At 39.6% G+C, this 16,959-nt stretch overlaps 1 protein-coding gene across 1 annotated transcript; it reads right to left on the reverse strand.

Moving 5' to 3' along the window:
• Positions 1–3,848: 3,848 nt before the first annotated feature.
• LOC124111198 (serine/threonine-protein kinase Pink1, mitochondrial-like) lies at positions 3,849–15,318 on the reverse strand. The gene is made up of 10 exons (XM_046470817.2): positions 14,749–15,318; positions 13,058–13,193; positions 12,165–12,836; positions 11,503–11,671; positions 10,150–10,329; positions 9,407–9,576; positions 8,191–8,309; positions 7,523–7,703; positions 5,892–5,953; positions 3,849–4,379 (listed from the first exon to the last, which is right to left on the reverse strand). The coding sequence occupies exons 1-10, from the start codon at positions 14,920–14,922 to the stop codon at positions 4,116–4,118; spliced, it is 2,127 nt and encodes a 708-aa protein (XP_046326773.2). The 5' UTR covers positions 14,923–15,318; the 3' UTR covers positions 3,849–4,115.
• Positions 15,319–16,959: the final 1,641 nt, after the last annotated feature.

Below are 16,959 nucleotides of genomic sequence, written 5' to 3' on the forward strand. Positions count from 1 at the left end.
CAGATCACGAACTGCTTATATTTTGTTTGCTGATGTATGTATCAGCAGTGAAACTAGAACTGTTGTCAGGTATCCTGGAAGATATAATTTTATGTCGATCGACAGTGGCACTTGAAACCTTGCCACCATCCTTGGATCCATCTGTTAAAATTGAACGATGAGTGTCATGTTTAGTTCGTAACTGCACATATTCCTGTGGACATATTATTTGATTTGTGTCAGATTTTGAGAGAAAGGTCTACTCAAGGTCTGACGAATTGCCAGGGAGGAGGAGTAGACAGAAGCCGGTACGGAGATCTGTGATATGAGGCTTGATCCAAATGGATTTTGTTTCGACAAAACAGTCAGAACAATTCCTCCATACAAGTATGAAACACGCAATGAAAAGTCTGGATTAGATATAGGTTTGTACGTAATTTAGTTATGTGCTGAAGGGATCATTTTAAACGGCGTTGTTTGAGGGAAGGCTCATAGGCCTCCACGTATAACTACGTGGCTTGAGTCCTCATGCTTTAACTGTAATATTTCATGGCAAAACTATACATTATTTCACTACACGTGGATAGAGCAAACTTTATTTCTTAAGTAAGCGGTACCTTGAATTGAAAATCCATTGCATTATTAGGCTGGTCGCAAGGAATTCAGGGTAGGAGAGTAGATAAATTACAGTCGACGTCTTTGAAACATCTTAAAATTCTGACTTCTTGACTCCTGAAGCAATTACGAATACTGTGAGCTGTTTTATACTCATGCTGCACGTGCATTAGCGAATCCATTTTGCACGCAATTCACTGAACAAAAGCAACAAGAAGCTTTTCAGTTGCACCCGTGCCAGCTCCAATCCTCCGATGGGATTTATTTGTTTGTTTTGTTGTTTTACGCCGCACTCAGCAATATTCCAGCTATATGACGGCGGTCTGTAAATAATCGAGTCTGGACCAGACAATCCAGTGATTGACATCATAAACATCGATCCACGCAACTGGAATCGATGACATGCATCAACCAAGTCAGCGAGCCTGACCACCCGATCCCGTTAGTCGCCTTTTACGACAAGCATAGTCGCCTTTTACGGCAAGCATGGGTTGCTGAAGACCTATTCTACCCCGGAATCTTCACGGGTCCGATAGGATTTAAAGTTTTAAGTAACAATATTTTTAAATCGAATCCAAATTCTATATATTCAATTTTGGTGCAGGTTCTTTTGCTCGTTAGTGTATTGGCGACTTAAGTAAAAAAGTTCTGTGAAACCCAGTGTTTTAGCATATACAGCGCCGTACTTAGTTTTATGGCTATTATCGAGGTTTCCTGAATTCAGAATTGAGGTCAAATGGGGTTTAACGTCGCGTCCAAGATTATTGCACTTATATAACGACGTGCACGTGTGTGTGGCTGCTTGTACTAGTCCAGACCGATGCCCATTTATAGTGCCACCCCACTGAGATATCATGCCGCAGTTTAGCATGAATACCCCACTCAGACACAATATACTGACTCCCAGCCGACCAGTCCTTGTTTTAGCCTATAAATATCGAGCACCAGGCAGAGTAACGGCAAGTACAATCTTTTGACGTCTTTTGGTATGACGCGGCCGGGGATCAAACCCCGGACCTTCCGCTCTCCAGGCGGACGCTCTACCACAAGACCACGGAGGCAGTCCCTGAATTCAGATATAACCCACTCAAAATATTGGACACACCTATGCCGCCTCATTTATCTTAGCTAACCCTCAAGAGTTCGATTTTTGTTTTGTCATGGAGAAATGGAAATAGAAAGGACACAAACACACTGATTTATAACATTTAACATAAATTTAACATTTGAAACTTCATTCTGAGCGTCCCGGTCCAAATTCAATTTAGGGGGTGAAATCCACAGGCAACCTAGCTCTTCACTGAAAACAGAATGTTTATATGTCTCTTAAACAAACACAACCATTATAAATCAATACACAGATATTACCAGTACGTGGTGGTGCTGAAGTCGTATTACAAGCAGGACTTGACTATTTCTGAATCTTTTACAAACATCTGAAAACATAATCAGGCGCAATGCCTTACCAAACAGAGTGAGTGAGTGAGTGAGTTATGGTTTTACGCCGCTTTTTAGCAATACTCCAGCAATATCACGGCGGGGGACACCAGGAATGGGCTTCACACATTGTACCAATGTCGGGAATCGAACCCGGGTCTTCGGCGTGACGAGCGAACGCTTTAACCACTAGGCTACCCGACCGCCCCCTTACCAAACAGAACAAAAACAATTATGAAATCCTGAAAGTGTTAAGGCTTGCCAGAAACATATCCCAAAGGTTGAGACAAAGAAAATGTATTGAAAGAATTACCATCAACAAAATCAATAAACACCATGTAAAATAAACCATGTCATATACCGGTTTACCCTATCGGTTCATTTGGTCGAAATCGGTTCATTTGGTCGAAATTATAGAGAATAAGTACTCCTCCGGCAATTTGAGACAGACATTTGTACATGAACCACAACATCAATCAAATGCTTATTTGGGAACATACTTGAATTGTTGGATTGGCATTTCGTAATAGCTGACGGACGACAAAGAAGACTTTGAAGGTTTATTGATAACAGTGACGTTTCTGAAGTTCATTATGCAGTTTTGCTTGACAACAGTATTAGGATCTATTCTGGAACGTCTATATTACAGTATAACAAAGAAGCTATCAATAAACCTTTTTTCTTCTTGGTGGGAACACATTTGATCAACATTCGAGAACTTTCTGATCTCAAATCGATAATCGATTCCCTTCAGCATCGGGTGCAGCAGACAAGCTCCTTTGAAAGCCCCGAGGGGGGTCACTGTTGACTGATTTTGTCCACGTTTTCTTCTTGTTTACACTGCACGCACCAATATTAAATGAGTGAGTGAGTGAGAATGGTTTTACGCTGCTTTTAGCAATATTCCAGCAATATCACGGCGGGGGACACCAGAAATGGGCTTCACACATTGTACCCATGTCGGGAATCGATCCCAGGTCTTTGGTGTGATGAGCTAACGCTTTAACCACTAGGCTACCCAACCGCCCCCAATATTAAATGAAATCAGGACCAGGGAAACTATGCAGTGACTGATATGAGGAACTATTTACTGTTTCTGTCAAGGCAACAATGGGTGGAGACCAGTTTTGTTTTCCGCAGTGATTCTTCTTAGATAAGGGGGATGTAACACTACTCACTCACATTCTGTTGGAGTTCGAAATAATGAAGGTTTGCACCAGTAAATGACATTCCATTTTAAGTTCAAAATATCCCACACATGATGTTAACATGGAGCGCAACCCCACAACTCGATAGCATTCTTTCATCACAGAAACTTTCTTTGGCGAAATCCATTTTCTTTCACAGAAGCAGATGCATTACATAACTGGGGTGGGATGGGGGAGAAAGAGATTGGTCTTTTATGTAACAGGGGTTTTTTTCATGCTGCCCTTCCAATAAATTACCAGTGCCTGAATATCTAAATATTGTTCACATCTTTAAAATATTGTGTTTGGAAAAATTGAACTCTCAGTTTTTCATGCACACCCCCCCTCCCCCATGTGGGACAGTATCTCAGTGATCCGGCACTATAAATCTGTCATTAGTCTGGTTGAGTGCAAGCAAGACACATGTTCACGTACATTGCTTCGTAAGTGCAATAATTATGAACACCACACTAAACCCCATTTCACCTCACCAACATTTGACAGAATAGCATTCTATTCCCACAATGTCATCCTCACAAAGTGACACTATTTCAGATGTATTCTGTACCAACTTTTAAATCTTCAAGTTGATTCAGAAACTTGAATCAGCAATAATAACACAACAAGCAATCTGTTTAAGAACATTTTACTAACAGTTCATCATAAACTTATCACAGTCTTTGCCAACATTATGCTTGTACCATGGTAATTACTTTGACATCTTATCACATGAAATAATAAACTTTTGTCCCATCCTTTAATATTTAGAAATTTGAAGCATTCGTAATGGTTTCAGATTCTTAAAAATCAGATTGAGTATCAAATCCTGACTAATAAACCAAGGAAAACCATTTATGTTCTGGAATAAACACTGGAATATATAGTACACCTTCCCTTCTACAAAATATTAATTTCTGAAACAAACGAAACAGCACTCTTCAAATCCTTGTACGAAATTCGAGAAAGAAAGGTCTTCTTCAGCGCATCGCAAGCTGCTGTGTGTGCCTGGCCGAAGACAGTGGTGAGAGTCAGTTGTGCTGCCAGTAGCACCACCCATTCTTGGATGTCCTGCAGGCAGACTGATCTTCCAGCTTGTATCCACTGCTGCGGCATGAACAGACACAACTGCATCACCGTGGCAGCAACATCCACACTTAGTCGCTGTAATGACAAGTAATGGAATGTTTGTCTTTGTGATGTTACAATGATCAGACATAATCAATGTAATGTACCTGTGTCCATAGTTTATTATATATATAGAGTAAAAAAAAAAATCAGCTTCTTAATCAAAATGTTGAATTTTTCTTTGACCAGTATATAACATGAACAAATGCATGAAGCTTTTCATCAATATTCTGAAAATGTCTGACCAAAATCTTTGACACATACATTCTAAAAAATACAGACAGAACTGTCAACTGATCTTATAATGACTAACAGTACATGGCAGGAGTGAAGATATATATTCACAGACAACAATGTGTTCTCTGAGTCAGGATAATAGTTCAAACAAGCTGACTAGTTTTACTTTAAAATCAAGATACAAAAATTTGAATGTGAAGAGAGTAAAGTGAGTGAGTGAGTATGGTTTTACGCAGCTTTTTGCAATATTCCAGCAATATCACGACAGGAGCATCAGAAATGGCCTTCACACATTGTACCAATGTTGGGAATTGCACATGGCCTTTGACAAGTTAGTTTTCCAAACATCAAAAATGTTACCAAGTCAACATCTTTCCTTTCATGATTAATAAATTGTCAACAAAATATACTGCTCACCTTTAAATAAAGATACCGAGACCAGGCTTAATGTAACAAATCTCAGAGGCAATAATTTATCGAAATGTGAACCTATGTTGACATGAAGCTAAAAGTGCCAGTTCCATGAAAAGTATGAATACTAACTTGTGAATGACAAGCAATCAGTCACATTCAGACACCCTGGTCCAGATTCGATTATTTATATAACGCCATCAAATAGCAGGAATATTGCTGAGGGCAGCTTTGAACAACAAACAACAACAGTCACATACAGCATGTACAGTACCCACATCAAAGGATGAGTAAAAGGTTATCTTCCCCAGGCAAGGGAGTTAACAGGCTATAAAAGTCAAGTTTCCACACTTGCATAGCTCCACCAGTGGTTATTATGAATCATGTCCCTCCTACTGACCAATCAGATTGCACCTCTCGTTTCACTTGCATCTGCGGCACCATGCAGCCGAGACAATCAGATCAAGTTACAGACACCCAGTGCACGTTGATTGTTGCACAACACTTGAGCACGTTGATTAAAAACATGAAAATACTGGAAAATATCTGTCAATGCCAAGTTGAAGTTACATATGATTTGCAAATCCTGGATTCAAACGAAATCTCCAAAGCAGTCACCATGTAGTTTACACACTGGATAACGATTTCATGACGCGATTTTGATCAGACTGTTAGTCCAGCCAAAATATAAGTCCAGCCAATTTCGGCAAGGGATGAAACAGGACTTTTATAGTCAGTTAACTCCCTTGCCTCTGGAAGATGGGGAAAAGGAGACACAACTCTCAACATTTGCAAGGAAAATGCTGACATAAGTGGTCTTTATCGCTTTATCTGAGAAGAGTCTCTGAAGGTTAACTTGCCGAGTCACATGTTGATCATGTGACAAGAGACTATCCTTACCCTTGCAGGATCTCGACAGAGAAGGTTCCTGACCAGATGCTTAATAGCCACAGGGACATCATCTGTTTAACAAAGTTACATTATATGATTAATTAATTATCACATTGTATTTCATAATTAGCATAATCAAAGAAAAGCAAATTCAACTGTTAACTTTGCATCAGCTTTAGACCATAAATAGGAATATTATCAAGTTTACAGTTTCCAAGGACTATCATCTCGTTCATATTAAGACAATTGAAGCTGCATCAATAAGTGCACTCAACATCTAACAAGGTGAGCGAAACATGGCCAACGAAGGCAGTTATTTAGCATTGCTTTCTTCAATCAATCAATCTTTATTTCAAGTACTGAAAAGGGCATAGGCCTATAGTACATATACACATACAGTAGCGATGTGTGCAATAGGAATTACATATATCGTAACTAAATATCACCTCTATAGTACAGAGGATCTGATGTTCATAGCATGATATATATACATGGCAAGATATTTCGTGACCATTTCATTTTGAGATGACATGAGGATATAAAATTTGTCTATTCTAGGATTCAGATAAAAATATGTATGTATGTATTCTTTTCTGATATTTGCATACAATGGACAGACTAGCAAAAAATGGTATTCATCTTCTATCTCTTGGGAAGTACAATATTTACACAATCTGTTTTCCCTTGATATCCCTAAATGTCAACCTTTTTCTATTAGAAAATCATGAGAGCTATATCTGAAACAGGATAATGCTGTTCGAAATTTCTTAACATTTATACCCAAAAGATATTTTTCAGTAAGAATGAATGATTTAAAGCAGGTGTAATGCTTTAACTTATTGTGTAAACATAGTGAAGAGTGCTTTCTACAATAGTGCTATAATCCCACAACACAGGACACCAATGATCCTGTGTAACAGTGAAGGGAACCAAATCCACATACTGTAAAACATGAAATTAATGCGTCTCCAAAAGAATGCAACCGCTGGCCCCTAGCCAAATATGCGACTCAATATGAATGCGACACCCCCTCCTCTCAAGCATTAGTGGATTTATATCTAAACAAAATGTCCTCTGTCAGGTTTACAGGAGAATCCTCACCTTAATCCAACCTTACATTAATCCAATCACACACCAAATAGCACCGCTTATTAGCGCTGAGTAGAGTACGACAGCTAAAACAATATGTGCCCGCTGGCTTGTGTGAGCCTTTGATGCAGTCGCAAAGAGCAAAGACACCGTGTTGGGTGGTGTCTGTCTGGACTTGCAGGTGTGATCAGTGATGACATGAGTGAGTAGAACACTTGTCTTGACCCCAGCAGTGACAATTCACAGGATGTAATTATTGTTTCAATGACATTGTTTATATACTTGTAACAAGTGCTGCTCAATAAACAGTGATAGGGAATACATAGTTGTTTGTTTTCAGTGTATGTCTAAGATGTTTTTTCTGCTATCCAAAATGTCTTATTGTTGATATAAATGCGATGTATAATAATGCGAGCCAAGACCACTCGCATTTTTCGCATTTAATTCACGCTCGCGTTAATATCAAGATTTACAGTATTTCACATGACAGATGGCACTGAAGAACAAGTGACCCAAGGGACTGAGGATAGGGCATGAAATGATCAGCATACCTGGGAGGGGTGGAAGGTCCTCCTCCCTGAACGTTTTGCTGTCCAGCCGGTGTGGGTTGGTCGTGCTGCGGTAGAATGGGTTGTCCTTGCCAAATATCTCGTATGCAAGAGCCCCTACAGCCCACAGGTCTGCCTTGCTGTAATCTAGCATAGAGGACTTGCCCACCCTCGCACAGGCGATCTGAAAATATTGGGTTGTTTATATTTTAATGGTTACAACATTGTTGTCTTCATGTCAATGGTAAAAATATACATTCACAATGAATATCTACTGGCATACACTAGATAAAGATAGATGTGCTGTTATGTGAGTGAGTGAGTGAGTGAGTGAGTGAGTGAGAGTGTATATTTTTACGACACATTTAGCCATATTCCAGCAATATCACGGCAGAGGACTGAGAGTATCTTTCTTGCCCATTTACTGTATGTAAATGTTAATATTACGCTAAGTAGACAAGATAGGTGTATGACACATTTGTTTGGGTGGGGACCATGGTGATGCTGGGATGTGTTCAAGTGAATTGTTTTTTTGGAAGCTGGAAACTTTGTTCAAGCCCGTTTCCACATAGGATTGCAAGAAGAAGGATGAAATGCATAGCGTGAGAAAGGATAAGTAAAAAATCTTAAGAAAGACTGCACTTGGAGGATATTGCATGATATTGACCTACCTCTGGCGCCATGAGTGCAGCATTACCTCCCTTGTTTATTTCACTGGTGTTGTAGGGGACCTGCAGGCTGTCTTCGCACAAACAGCAGCCAAAGTCACTGATCACCAAAGTGGGATTTTCTGCAAAGGCGGTTGCATTAATATCACATCATAAGGGCAACCAAGTATCATATCAACAGCAGACACACGAGGACTACCATGGTGCAGATTGGGAAGGAAACTTTCTTAAAGCCCCCTGCTTACAGTTTTTGTGACTATGGGCAATTGATAATTGCAATGGGCCATAATTGAACATAACTTAATAATGACTGCAGCTGAATAAAACAATTTATGCCCCCTGACAGATTAACTACAGTCATATGAAAAAAGAGTCAATGACAGATTTACTATTGAAAACATTGTATTCTTAACTTCTTTTATGAAGAATATAGCGATGTGCCAACTTAATGTGGAAGGAAAGCTGTAAATGACACAGGTTATAGATGTTTCCTGACACAGGTTATAGATGTTTCCTGACACAGGCTATAGATGTTTCCTGACACAGGTTATAGATGTTTCCTGACACAGGCTATAGATGTTTCCTGACACAGGTTATAGATGTTTCCTGACACAGGTTATAGATGTTTCCTGACACAGGTTATAGATGTTTCCTAACACAGTGTAACCAAGGAGTATGGCATAATGCTAATTCTATCATAGCAATCATGGGTTAGAAATTAATTTTGATTTTTATACTCGTCCACAAAAATGATCTGCTACAGAGATACAATCTGCCTAAAGGTAAAAGTGGATGTCCACAAGGAAATGTCACTAGTCCTGCTACAGAGTTGCCATCTACCTAATGGTGAAAGTGGTAGTCCACAAGGAAATGGACCCTTGAAGATCTGGGGTAGAATAGGTCTTCAGCAACCCATGCTTGCCGTAAAAGGGATCGGGTGGTCAGACTCGCTGACTTGGTTGATGCATGTCATCAATCCCAACTGCATGGATCGATGCTCATGATGTCAATCACTGGATTGTCTGGTCCAGACTCGATTATTTACAGACCGCCGTCATATAGCTGGAATGATGATGCTGGCATTCCTGCTTCATTCTCAATAAATGCAATCATTGCGTACAACAGTTAACACAGTAATCATGGTAAAATCATGGTAATATCATATAATATATATAATTCATGGTAATAGTGTGTTCTTTTCCATTAAGCAAATGAGTACCTGTCCCATTAGATAGATCAAGCAAGAGATTGTCACTCTTCAGATCTCGGTGAGCGATTCTATCATGCTGGAGGCAGACCACACCCTCCAACAGCTGGGCCAGCAGTAGACACCTGGTGGCCATATTGGGCGACTCTTTGTTCAGAAACTCTCTCAGAGTACAGGTGTACCTGGAGACACATAAAAAAAAACACTGAATAACAAAAAACAAAATAATACCCTAATTCTTGGCATTATTTTTGTTCGTTTGTACATTTACGCCTAACTCAGCAATATTCCAGCTTTATGGCAGCAGTATGTCTGGACAAGACAATCAAGTGATTGATATCATGAGTATCGATCCACGCATTTGGGATATGATGAAATGCCTCAACCAAGTCAGCAAGCCTGACCACCCCATGCTGTTAGTTGCCTCTTACAACAAGCATAGACGCCTTTTACGGCATTAAAAACCACCTAACTTGAGGCTCCCTAAACTTTAAGGTAACCAAACAATTATCAAGACACACTGCACATAACAGATGCAATGCCATCTTCTATATGGGTGTATATTTATTACCTAAACAATGAACCATAGAAAAGACGGTCACTTACCATGCTTACCTGCACAAGTAACAAAAAAACTTGTGTTTCAGATAACTCGACCAACCCATTGTTTTACTTCAATCATGTGATACTGCCCCCATGAATGGCATCATCGCATAATTACACCACTAATCTACATGCATCTACAGGACACTCACTTTTTCATGAGGAGGAACATGGTCATGTTTCTTCCAAAGCCATTGGGGTCAATTCTTGTTGGGAGGGCTGCTGGGTAGTGCTGTCTGTTGTCAGGTAGATCGGGCACGCTGTCTACGAACACCCCCTGCATACACACAATGTTCGGGTGCGGAGAGACAGTTTTGTTCTTCACACGGTTCCTGCAATACAACAACAGTTGTATTCTCAAAATGAACATTGTCCTAGTGTGAATAGCCTCAGTACTTTTTCCATGTACGCAACAAGAATCAGGTTGCTGGGGGAGTACTCGATCCCGCGTCCCGACAAATACAGCTACATGATTGTGCGTCACATGAACTTGGGGGAATTTAAGCTGCAGGTCATAAGATAACTCAACTGGTATTGATCTAGATCTGCTAAGAGGCTGATATTTGTCCCTAAATCCGCACTTCCTTTTCCAAAGGGGGCGGTCGGGTAGCCTAGTGGTTAAAGCGTTTGCTCCTCACGCCAAAGACTCGGGTTCGATTCCCGACATGGGTACAATGTGTGAAGCCCAACTGTGGTGTCCCCCGCCGAGATATTGCAGGAATATTGCTAAAAGCGGCGTAAAACTTCACTCACTCGTTCCAAAGTCTGCAGTGACTGTGAAAGTTCCCAAACTGGAATTACAAATTCCAATTTATGTAATCAATCTTATGTTATCGCTTGTAGAAGTGACTTGTATCTCACTGAACAATTTCAGCTAAACAACTAATTGTTTTCTCAAATTGCCTGACAAAGGCACATACCTTAGAATCCTGAATAAGTCCCTGCTCAGGGAGAATCCCAAACACAGGAAAGAAGATGATGACCAAAATGTATTTTTTAGAGTAAAAATATCATTTATACTTATCCTGACTCATACTTATTGCTTATCTCTCTCTCTTCCGAATAGGTAGTGGAAACGTCCTGTGCTGTTCCCAAAGAACAGAGAAAAACAGCTCACCCAAACGCACCCTCACTTGGGGCAATTCTAATATTTCAATCTATGATCAGCAGATCCTGGTCTGACTAAGAGCTGCAACTCTGTAGAACTTTAACCAGTCGGTACCACACTATGCTAACTATGTTTGTGAATTTCTTTTAAATGCAACTGGAGACGATTTCTTTACTTATCTAGTGGGAGTAGGACAGCCTGGGGGTAAAATTGTTCACTCGTCACTTCCAAGGCCCAGGTTCGATTCCCACATGGGTGAAGCCCATTCTGGTGTCACTTATCTTGCAGGAACATTGCAAAAGGCAGCGATAAACCCAACACACTCACTTGCTACAAGTTTAGTGTCGAATTCAGTCTTCATTTTAGAAGTTCAGTCCTATGTCGATGAGATAGTTACCCATTGTGCCAGGAATCCTGTTGCTGGTGAAAATCCGTCATCCTCATGGGCACTGCTTCCTTCTCCATAGCTGTCAATACAGCTTCTGCATTTGATTCCACGTCGTAGTTGAACATCATCTTCAAGGCTAGGTCATATTCACAGGAAGGAGTAGCGTCTAGCTGGGGATCTACAGCAATAATAATCATAACATCACCATCAAATCCAGCAATTGCCCTGTTTGTTATTTTAAAAGCCTCACTAAGCAATATTCCAGCCATACAACAGCAGCCAATAAATAAACAATTCTGTACCAGACAATCCAGTGATTTATATCATTAGCATTGATCCATGCAATCGGGATACTCGGACGTGTGTTCAACCAAGTCAGTAAGTCTGATCACCCAATCCAATTAGTCGCCTCTTATGACAAGCATAGGGAACTCAAGATCCATATTCTTACCCAGAATGCCCTTGGCCTGACACTAGAGACCTGCATATGCAGTTTGATGCAGTAAGCGGGACACACATGCAATTAAGTTACAGCTATTGTCTTACAAAGCTATCCCAGGATCCCCATAGGGTCCCACTTATATCAAACCCAGCAGAAACACAGTACCCAAAGAAATGTACAAAGAAGAAAACAAATGGATATTTGTATTTGATAATTATTTGTGACTGACCTTTATCTTCAGGATCTGATGGCACATCTTGCATCAGCAGCTTCAGATGCTCTTCCACCACCCCAGCCGTACAGCTTCCAGGCGGACCATCATCCTCAAGGATGCTCATGTCGCTGTCAGACTCCTCAGATGCATCTGATGATACCTCCGCACCTGCATCGCCAGTCTTGTATGTCTTCATTATCAAAATGCTGTCATCTTCAACCTCAAGGATGGTGATGTCACTATCAGATTCTTCTTCAGGCACGCTTGGTCCCATCTCTTTGAAGAAAGTTGGCCCCATCTCTTCACACAACTTTGGCGCCAACTCTTCAAAACCAGTGTCTAATGCTCCTGGTTCCTGACCAATACTGCCCAATGAGTCGAGAATGCTGATGTCACTGTCCGACTCATCTATCATCTCTTGATCTGTATCGGTTAGTTCGCCATCTGATGACCAAGCATGACTTTGTTTGAGTTCATCCAATGGTAGGCTGTCTTCTGTATCCAGAATGGTGAAGTCACTGTCCGAGTCTTCAAATACAACTGGCGCCACCTCTCTTTCTGGACTGGACTCAAGAGACATCGGGGAGGCCTCAGGATCGGTCTTGTTTGCAGTTTCATTCCTGGATTCATTGGCAGGTGGTTGGATTGTCATACCATTTGTTGCAAAAGGGGGTCTGATGTCTTCCACTGAAAGGAACAAGTGTGTTTTTATTTTATAATTTTATAGTCAGTTTACTCCCTTGCCTCTGGAAGATGAAATCTACTTTGAGTTCTGAGCCGTCACCAACGACTCAATTTCAATCACACTTATATTTATGAAATACCAACAGATCATTGCAGACTGCCATGTTAAACATGTGACAACAATTACAACACACAAACAAAATGAGATCTCTTCTTACAGATACCTTTTCTTCCTCTTGGGCGTGCTTCGTATACTGCAGCATTGCATCCCTTGTCGATCAAAGGTCCAATGTCCAAATCCTCAAGTCCAAGAATGTGCACTCCGCTCGGCTCAGATACTGTTTTAGACTCATGCAACTCCTGGGGAAAGGTTAACAAAGACAGAGTAAAGAGATTGAAGCCTTCCAGTTGCAGGGCCATTTGTTTGGGTTTTTTTAAATTTCAAGATACTGTTGAAATTTCAAGACCATTATCTTGAAATTTCAACTAAGTATGTATCTTGAAATTTCAACATAACATCTTAAAAATTCAAGTCAGTATCTGGAAATTTCAACGAAAAAACTAAAAAACAAATGGCCCTAAAAGGTTTCCACAGTAAAGACATCCTACATTCATGAAATTGTGTATTGAATGAAAAAAATCTTATGTTGTGATGGCATAAAATCACTGGTAATTATTTCTGCATAAATAACATTCTTTTTATTTGCCATTTAGAATGTGAGTTGAGGTGAGGTGAAATTGAGTTTACATTGCGTCAATGATTATTGCACTTAGATAGCGACTGGAGGTACCACTGATTGTACAACCACAAACTAATTCCAAGTTTATAGTGTCAGACCACTGAGATACCATGCTGCAGTATAACATGAACAGCACACTCAGACACAGTATATGGACCTCGAGCAGTCTTTGTCGGTACATGTGTCAGAGGATCTCGGGTAGAATTATAGGTCTTCAGTAACCTATGCTTGCTGTACGTACATGGCGACTATGCTTGATGTAAGAGGCTACTATTGGGATCTGGTGGTCAAACTCGCTGACTTGGTTGATGCATGTCATCGTGTCCGAACTGCGTGGATCGATGCTCATGATGTCAATCATTTGATTGTCTGGTCCAGACTCGATTATTTACAGATAGCTGTCATATAGCTGCAATACTGCTGAGTGCAGCGTTAAACAACAAACAAACAAACAAACAGCATGAATCAATGTCTAGTAAATGACGGATAGAAGAAACAGCAGTTCATGACCATGACCTTTCAGCTACACTGAAGAATCCTAGTTTATAAGTCAGTGATTAGTTAACTTGTTGTGGCTCTTACAGATGTGGACATCAAAATATTGATATTGAGCATTATATAACAGTGGGGTAGCCAAATATGTACCACTGATACCCTGTCTGATTGTCAAACATCAAGATCAAGTTTGTCCATATCTACCTTGTTTCGGTTGACATAGTATTTCTTTTAATCATGGATCAACTAAATTTCAAAACACGCCCTAAATAGGAGGCTGGCATGAATCAGGAATTATGAACTTGTATTTACTTATAAAATGTACTGGACTCAGAATTAGGTAACTGTGGAAACCATACTTCCGTGTTCTTTCCTGTAGACAATTTTTATTTTGACTTGGCGCCACAGAGCTACGGGCTGTTCACTCTTGTTTTCCAAATAGATTTCTGATTCGGTACATAAAACACTAAGAATACACCATAATCATGATGATAATGTTCATGAATTGTAATCAAACAAAAAATGCACCACAATTTCATTACTTTACAGGACGCTCACATTTTCTGAAGGACACTTGAAATTAGTAATTGCGTGTTAAACTTAAAGGACCCTTAGTTAAAGTCAAGGTAAAAACCCTGATAGGGTAGGCCTAGATCTACCAGAAAAATAACACAACCCACTCTGATTTTAGAAAATACGTTGTCCCTTTCCTCTTGACTTGACAGATTGTTCTTTGTTGAAAATGCCACCGAGACGAAGGCAAACAATGGCAAGTTTCTCCCCCTTCTGCCAATTCCTGCTGAAATCAGTCGCATTGCTGCATCACGACGCAAATTGGCAGCAGCCGTTTTCATGGAACTCTGCGGAAAGATCCCCGTAAAAACTCTCTGGGAGAGACTCTGCTTTTGCACTGCCAATTGGATCTTTTCTGAAACTGGTTTGGTAAATTGTGGCAACTTTTGAAATATTGGTCTCTTTGGCGCCCTTCCTGCTTTCTCAAGGATAGACTCCCATATCTGTCGGCCATGTTGGATGATTCGCTCGGTCCAAACATTTCCTCCGAATATGTCGGCCCCCCTTGTGGCTTTGGACCACAAAGGGGGCGCTAGGTTAAACAACTTTCCGTTCAGGTTGCCGTGTCACTGTCACTAAAACTTGAACAAAATGTCAGCCCAAGAGGGCTCATGAAAGATGTCTCAACTCCACCAACGCAGTGTTGTGATCACGCACCTGCCGCAGTGTGACGTAATTTGTTTTGATCACGTGGTACTGTCAATGTCACGTGACGCATTCCTTCACCTTCTGATCATATGGACAAGCAAGCGTCATTTGAGATTCTGACCAAACGAATATAATTTTGTAACAAAAGACGATACGCTCATTTCTCAATACTATTGGTTCTAAATGGTAACAATATGTACATATTGAATTATGCGTGTTTTGTATATCTTTGAAGCATTTTGTCAAAGGAGCAAACAGTTCTCAAGTCCAGTGAGTGATGGACATACCAGAATGTGTGCTGCATTTGTATGAGGCGCCGTTTTACTATTTAATCCCTATTTCATTTCACCGATAATCCATTAATTGATATCAGAAAATGAGTCATTGAGATCACAAATTCCATTTGTTATTGGTATCAGAAAATATTTGTTGATATTTCAAATTCGATTTGTAGATATCAATAAAAGAATTTATGATATCAAAACAAGTATTATGTGACATCAAACAATGCATTTTATGATATAAACCAATCTAATTAGTGATATTTAAAAATCAGAAGTATTTTTTATATCACAAATTCGATTTAGTGATATCAATTCTTCTTTTTCGTCTTCTTCTTCTTATTATTATTATCATTATTATTATTATCCGACATCGAACTTATGAAGTGGTCCTTAAGGGAAGACAGTTGTGACCAGATTAAAGTTGATATTCAGTGTTTTTAGATGACAATTATTCATATGATACTTGCATTGTTTATTGTTCTTCTTTTTACTTATTATTATTATTATTATTATTATTATTATTATTATTATTATTATTATTATTATTATCCGACATCGTACTTATCCCTAAGGGAAGACAGTTGTGACAAGATTAAAGTTGACATACAGTGTATTTTAGACGACAATTATTCATATGATACTTGCATTGTTTATTGTTCTACATCATTTTCTTCTTCTTCTTCTTCTTCTTCTTCTGTGTGACAAGATTAAAGTTGACTTACAGTGCTTTTTTAGACGACAATTATTCATATGATACTTGCATTGTTCTACATCATTTTATAACGGTACTCTACGGAACATAATGTAATAAATAGGTAGTGTCCGTGAGCCAAGACATGGCTGGATGTTAAACCCCTTATATTGTGCTATGCAATGTTTTAGCTATGTGTGTTTAACTTGTGACACTTAATAAACTGTCTGTCTCTATACAATTCAAAGGGAATTGTTGGACGTGACACTGGTAACAGCAGTGGAAATAGACTTGCACAAGTCTCTAATGCAATAATTATCAATTTAAATCACAATTCTAGAAAATGTAAATAATTAGAACAATTTAAGCTGCCCCAATAAGAGAATGGAGTCCTTATCTAGACCTGCCTATTTGGAGATAGAATTACTGCACATCTATGGACTTATCTTTCAGTACAGCCTTGGAGCAAGGCTACAGTGGAAATAGGACTATTCATGTGTTAATACAATAGATTAAATGGATAGTTGACGGAGTTGATTGACAGTTTACTGCACGTTTATACAGTGAATTCTAAAAGTAAATGTTCATTCCACAAGAGAGGGAACTCCCTGATCACAATTGCGGGATGACTTATCTCGTCTGATCTGATAAGCTTCTTGCAATCTCATTAAAATCAGACCTCAGTTCTCACTACC

Source organism: Haliotis rufescens, unplaced genomic scaffold, assembly GCF_023055435.1.
Source record: "Haliotis rufescens isolate VD_foot unplaced genomic scaffold, xgHalRufe1.0.p SCAF_13, whole genome shotgun sequence".
In the NCBI taxonomy this organism is placed as follows: Eukaryota; Metazoa; Mollusca; class Gastropoda; order Lepetellida; family Haliotidae; genus Haliotis; species Haliotis rufescens.

Coding starts and splice junctions, on each gene's coding strand:
- LOC124111198 (XM_046470817.2), bottom strand. CDS start 14,922: ATGAAAACGGCTGCTGCCAATTTGCGTCGTGATGCAGCAATGCGACTG. Junction 12,837..13,057: donor ACGCCCAAGAGGAAGAAAAG/GTATCTGTAAGA, acceptor TGTTCCTTTCAG/TGGAAGACATCAGACCCCCT. Junction 10,330..11,502: donor CAGGATTCCTGGCACAATGG/GTAACTATCTCA, acceptor GTTGTATTGCAG/GAACCGTGTGAAGAACAAAA.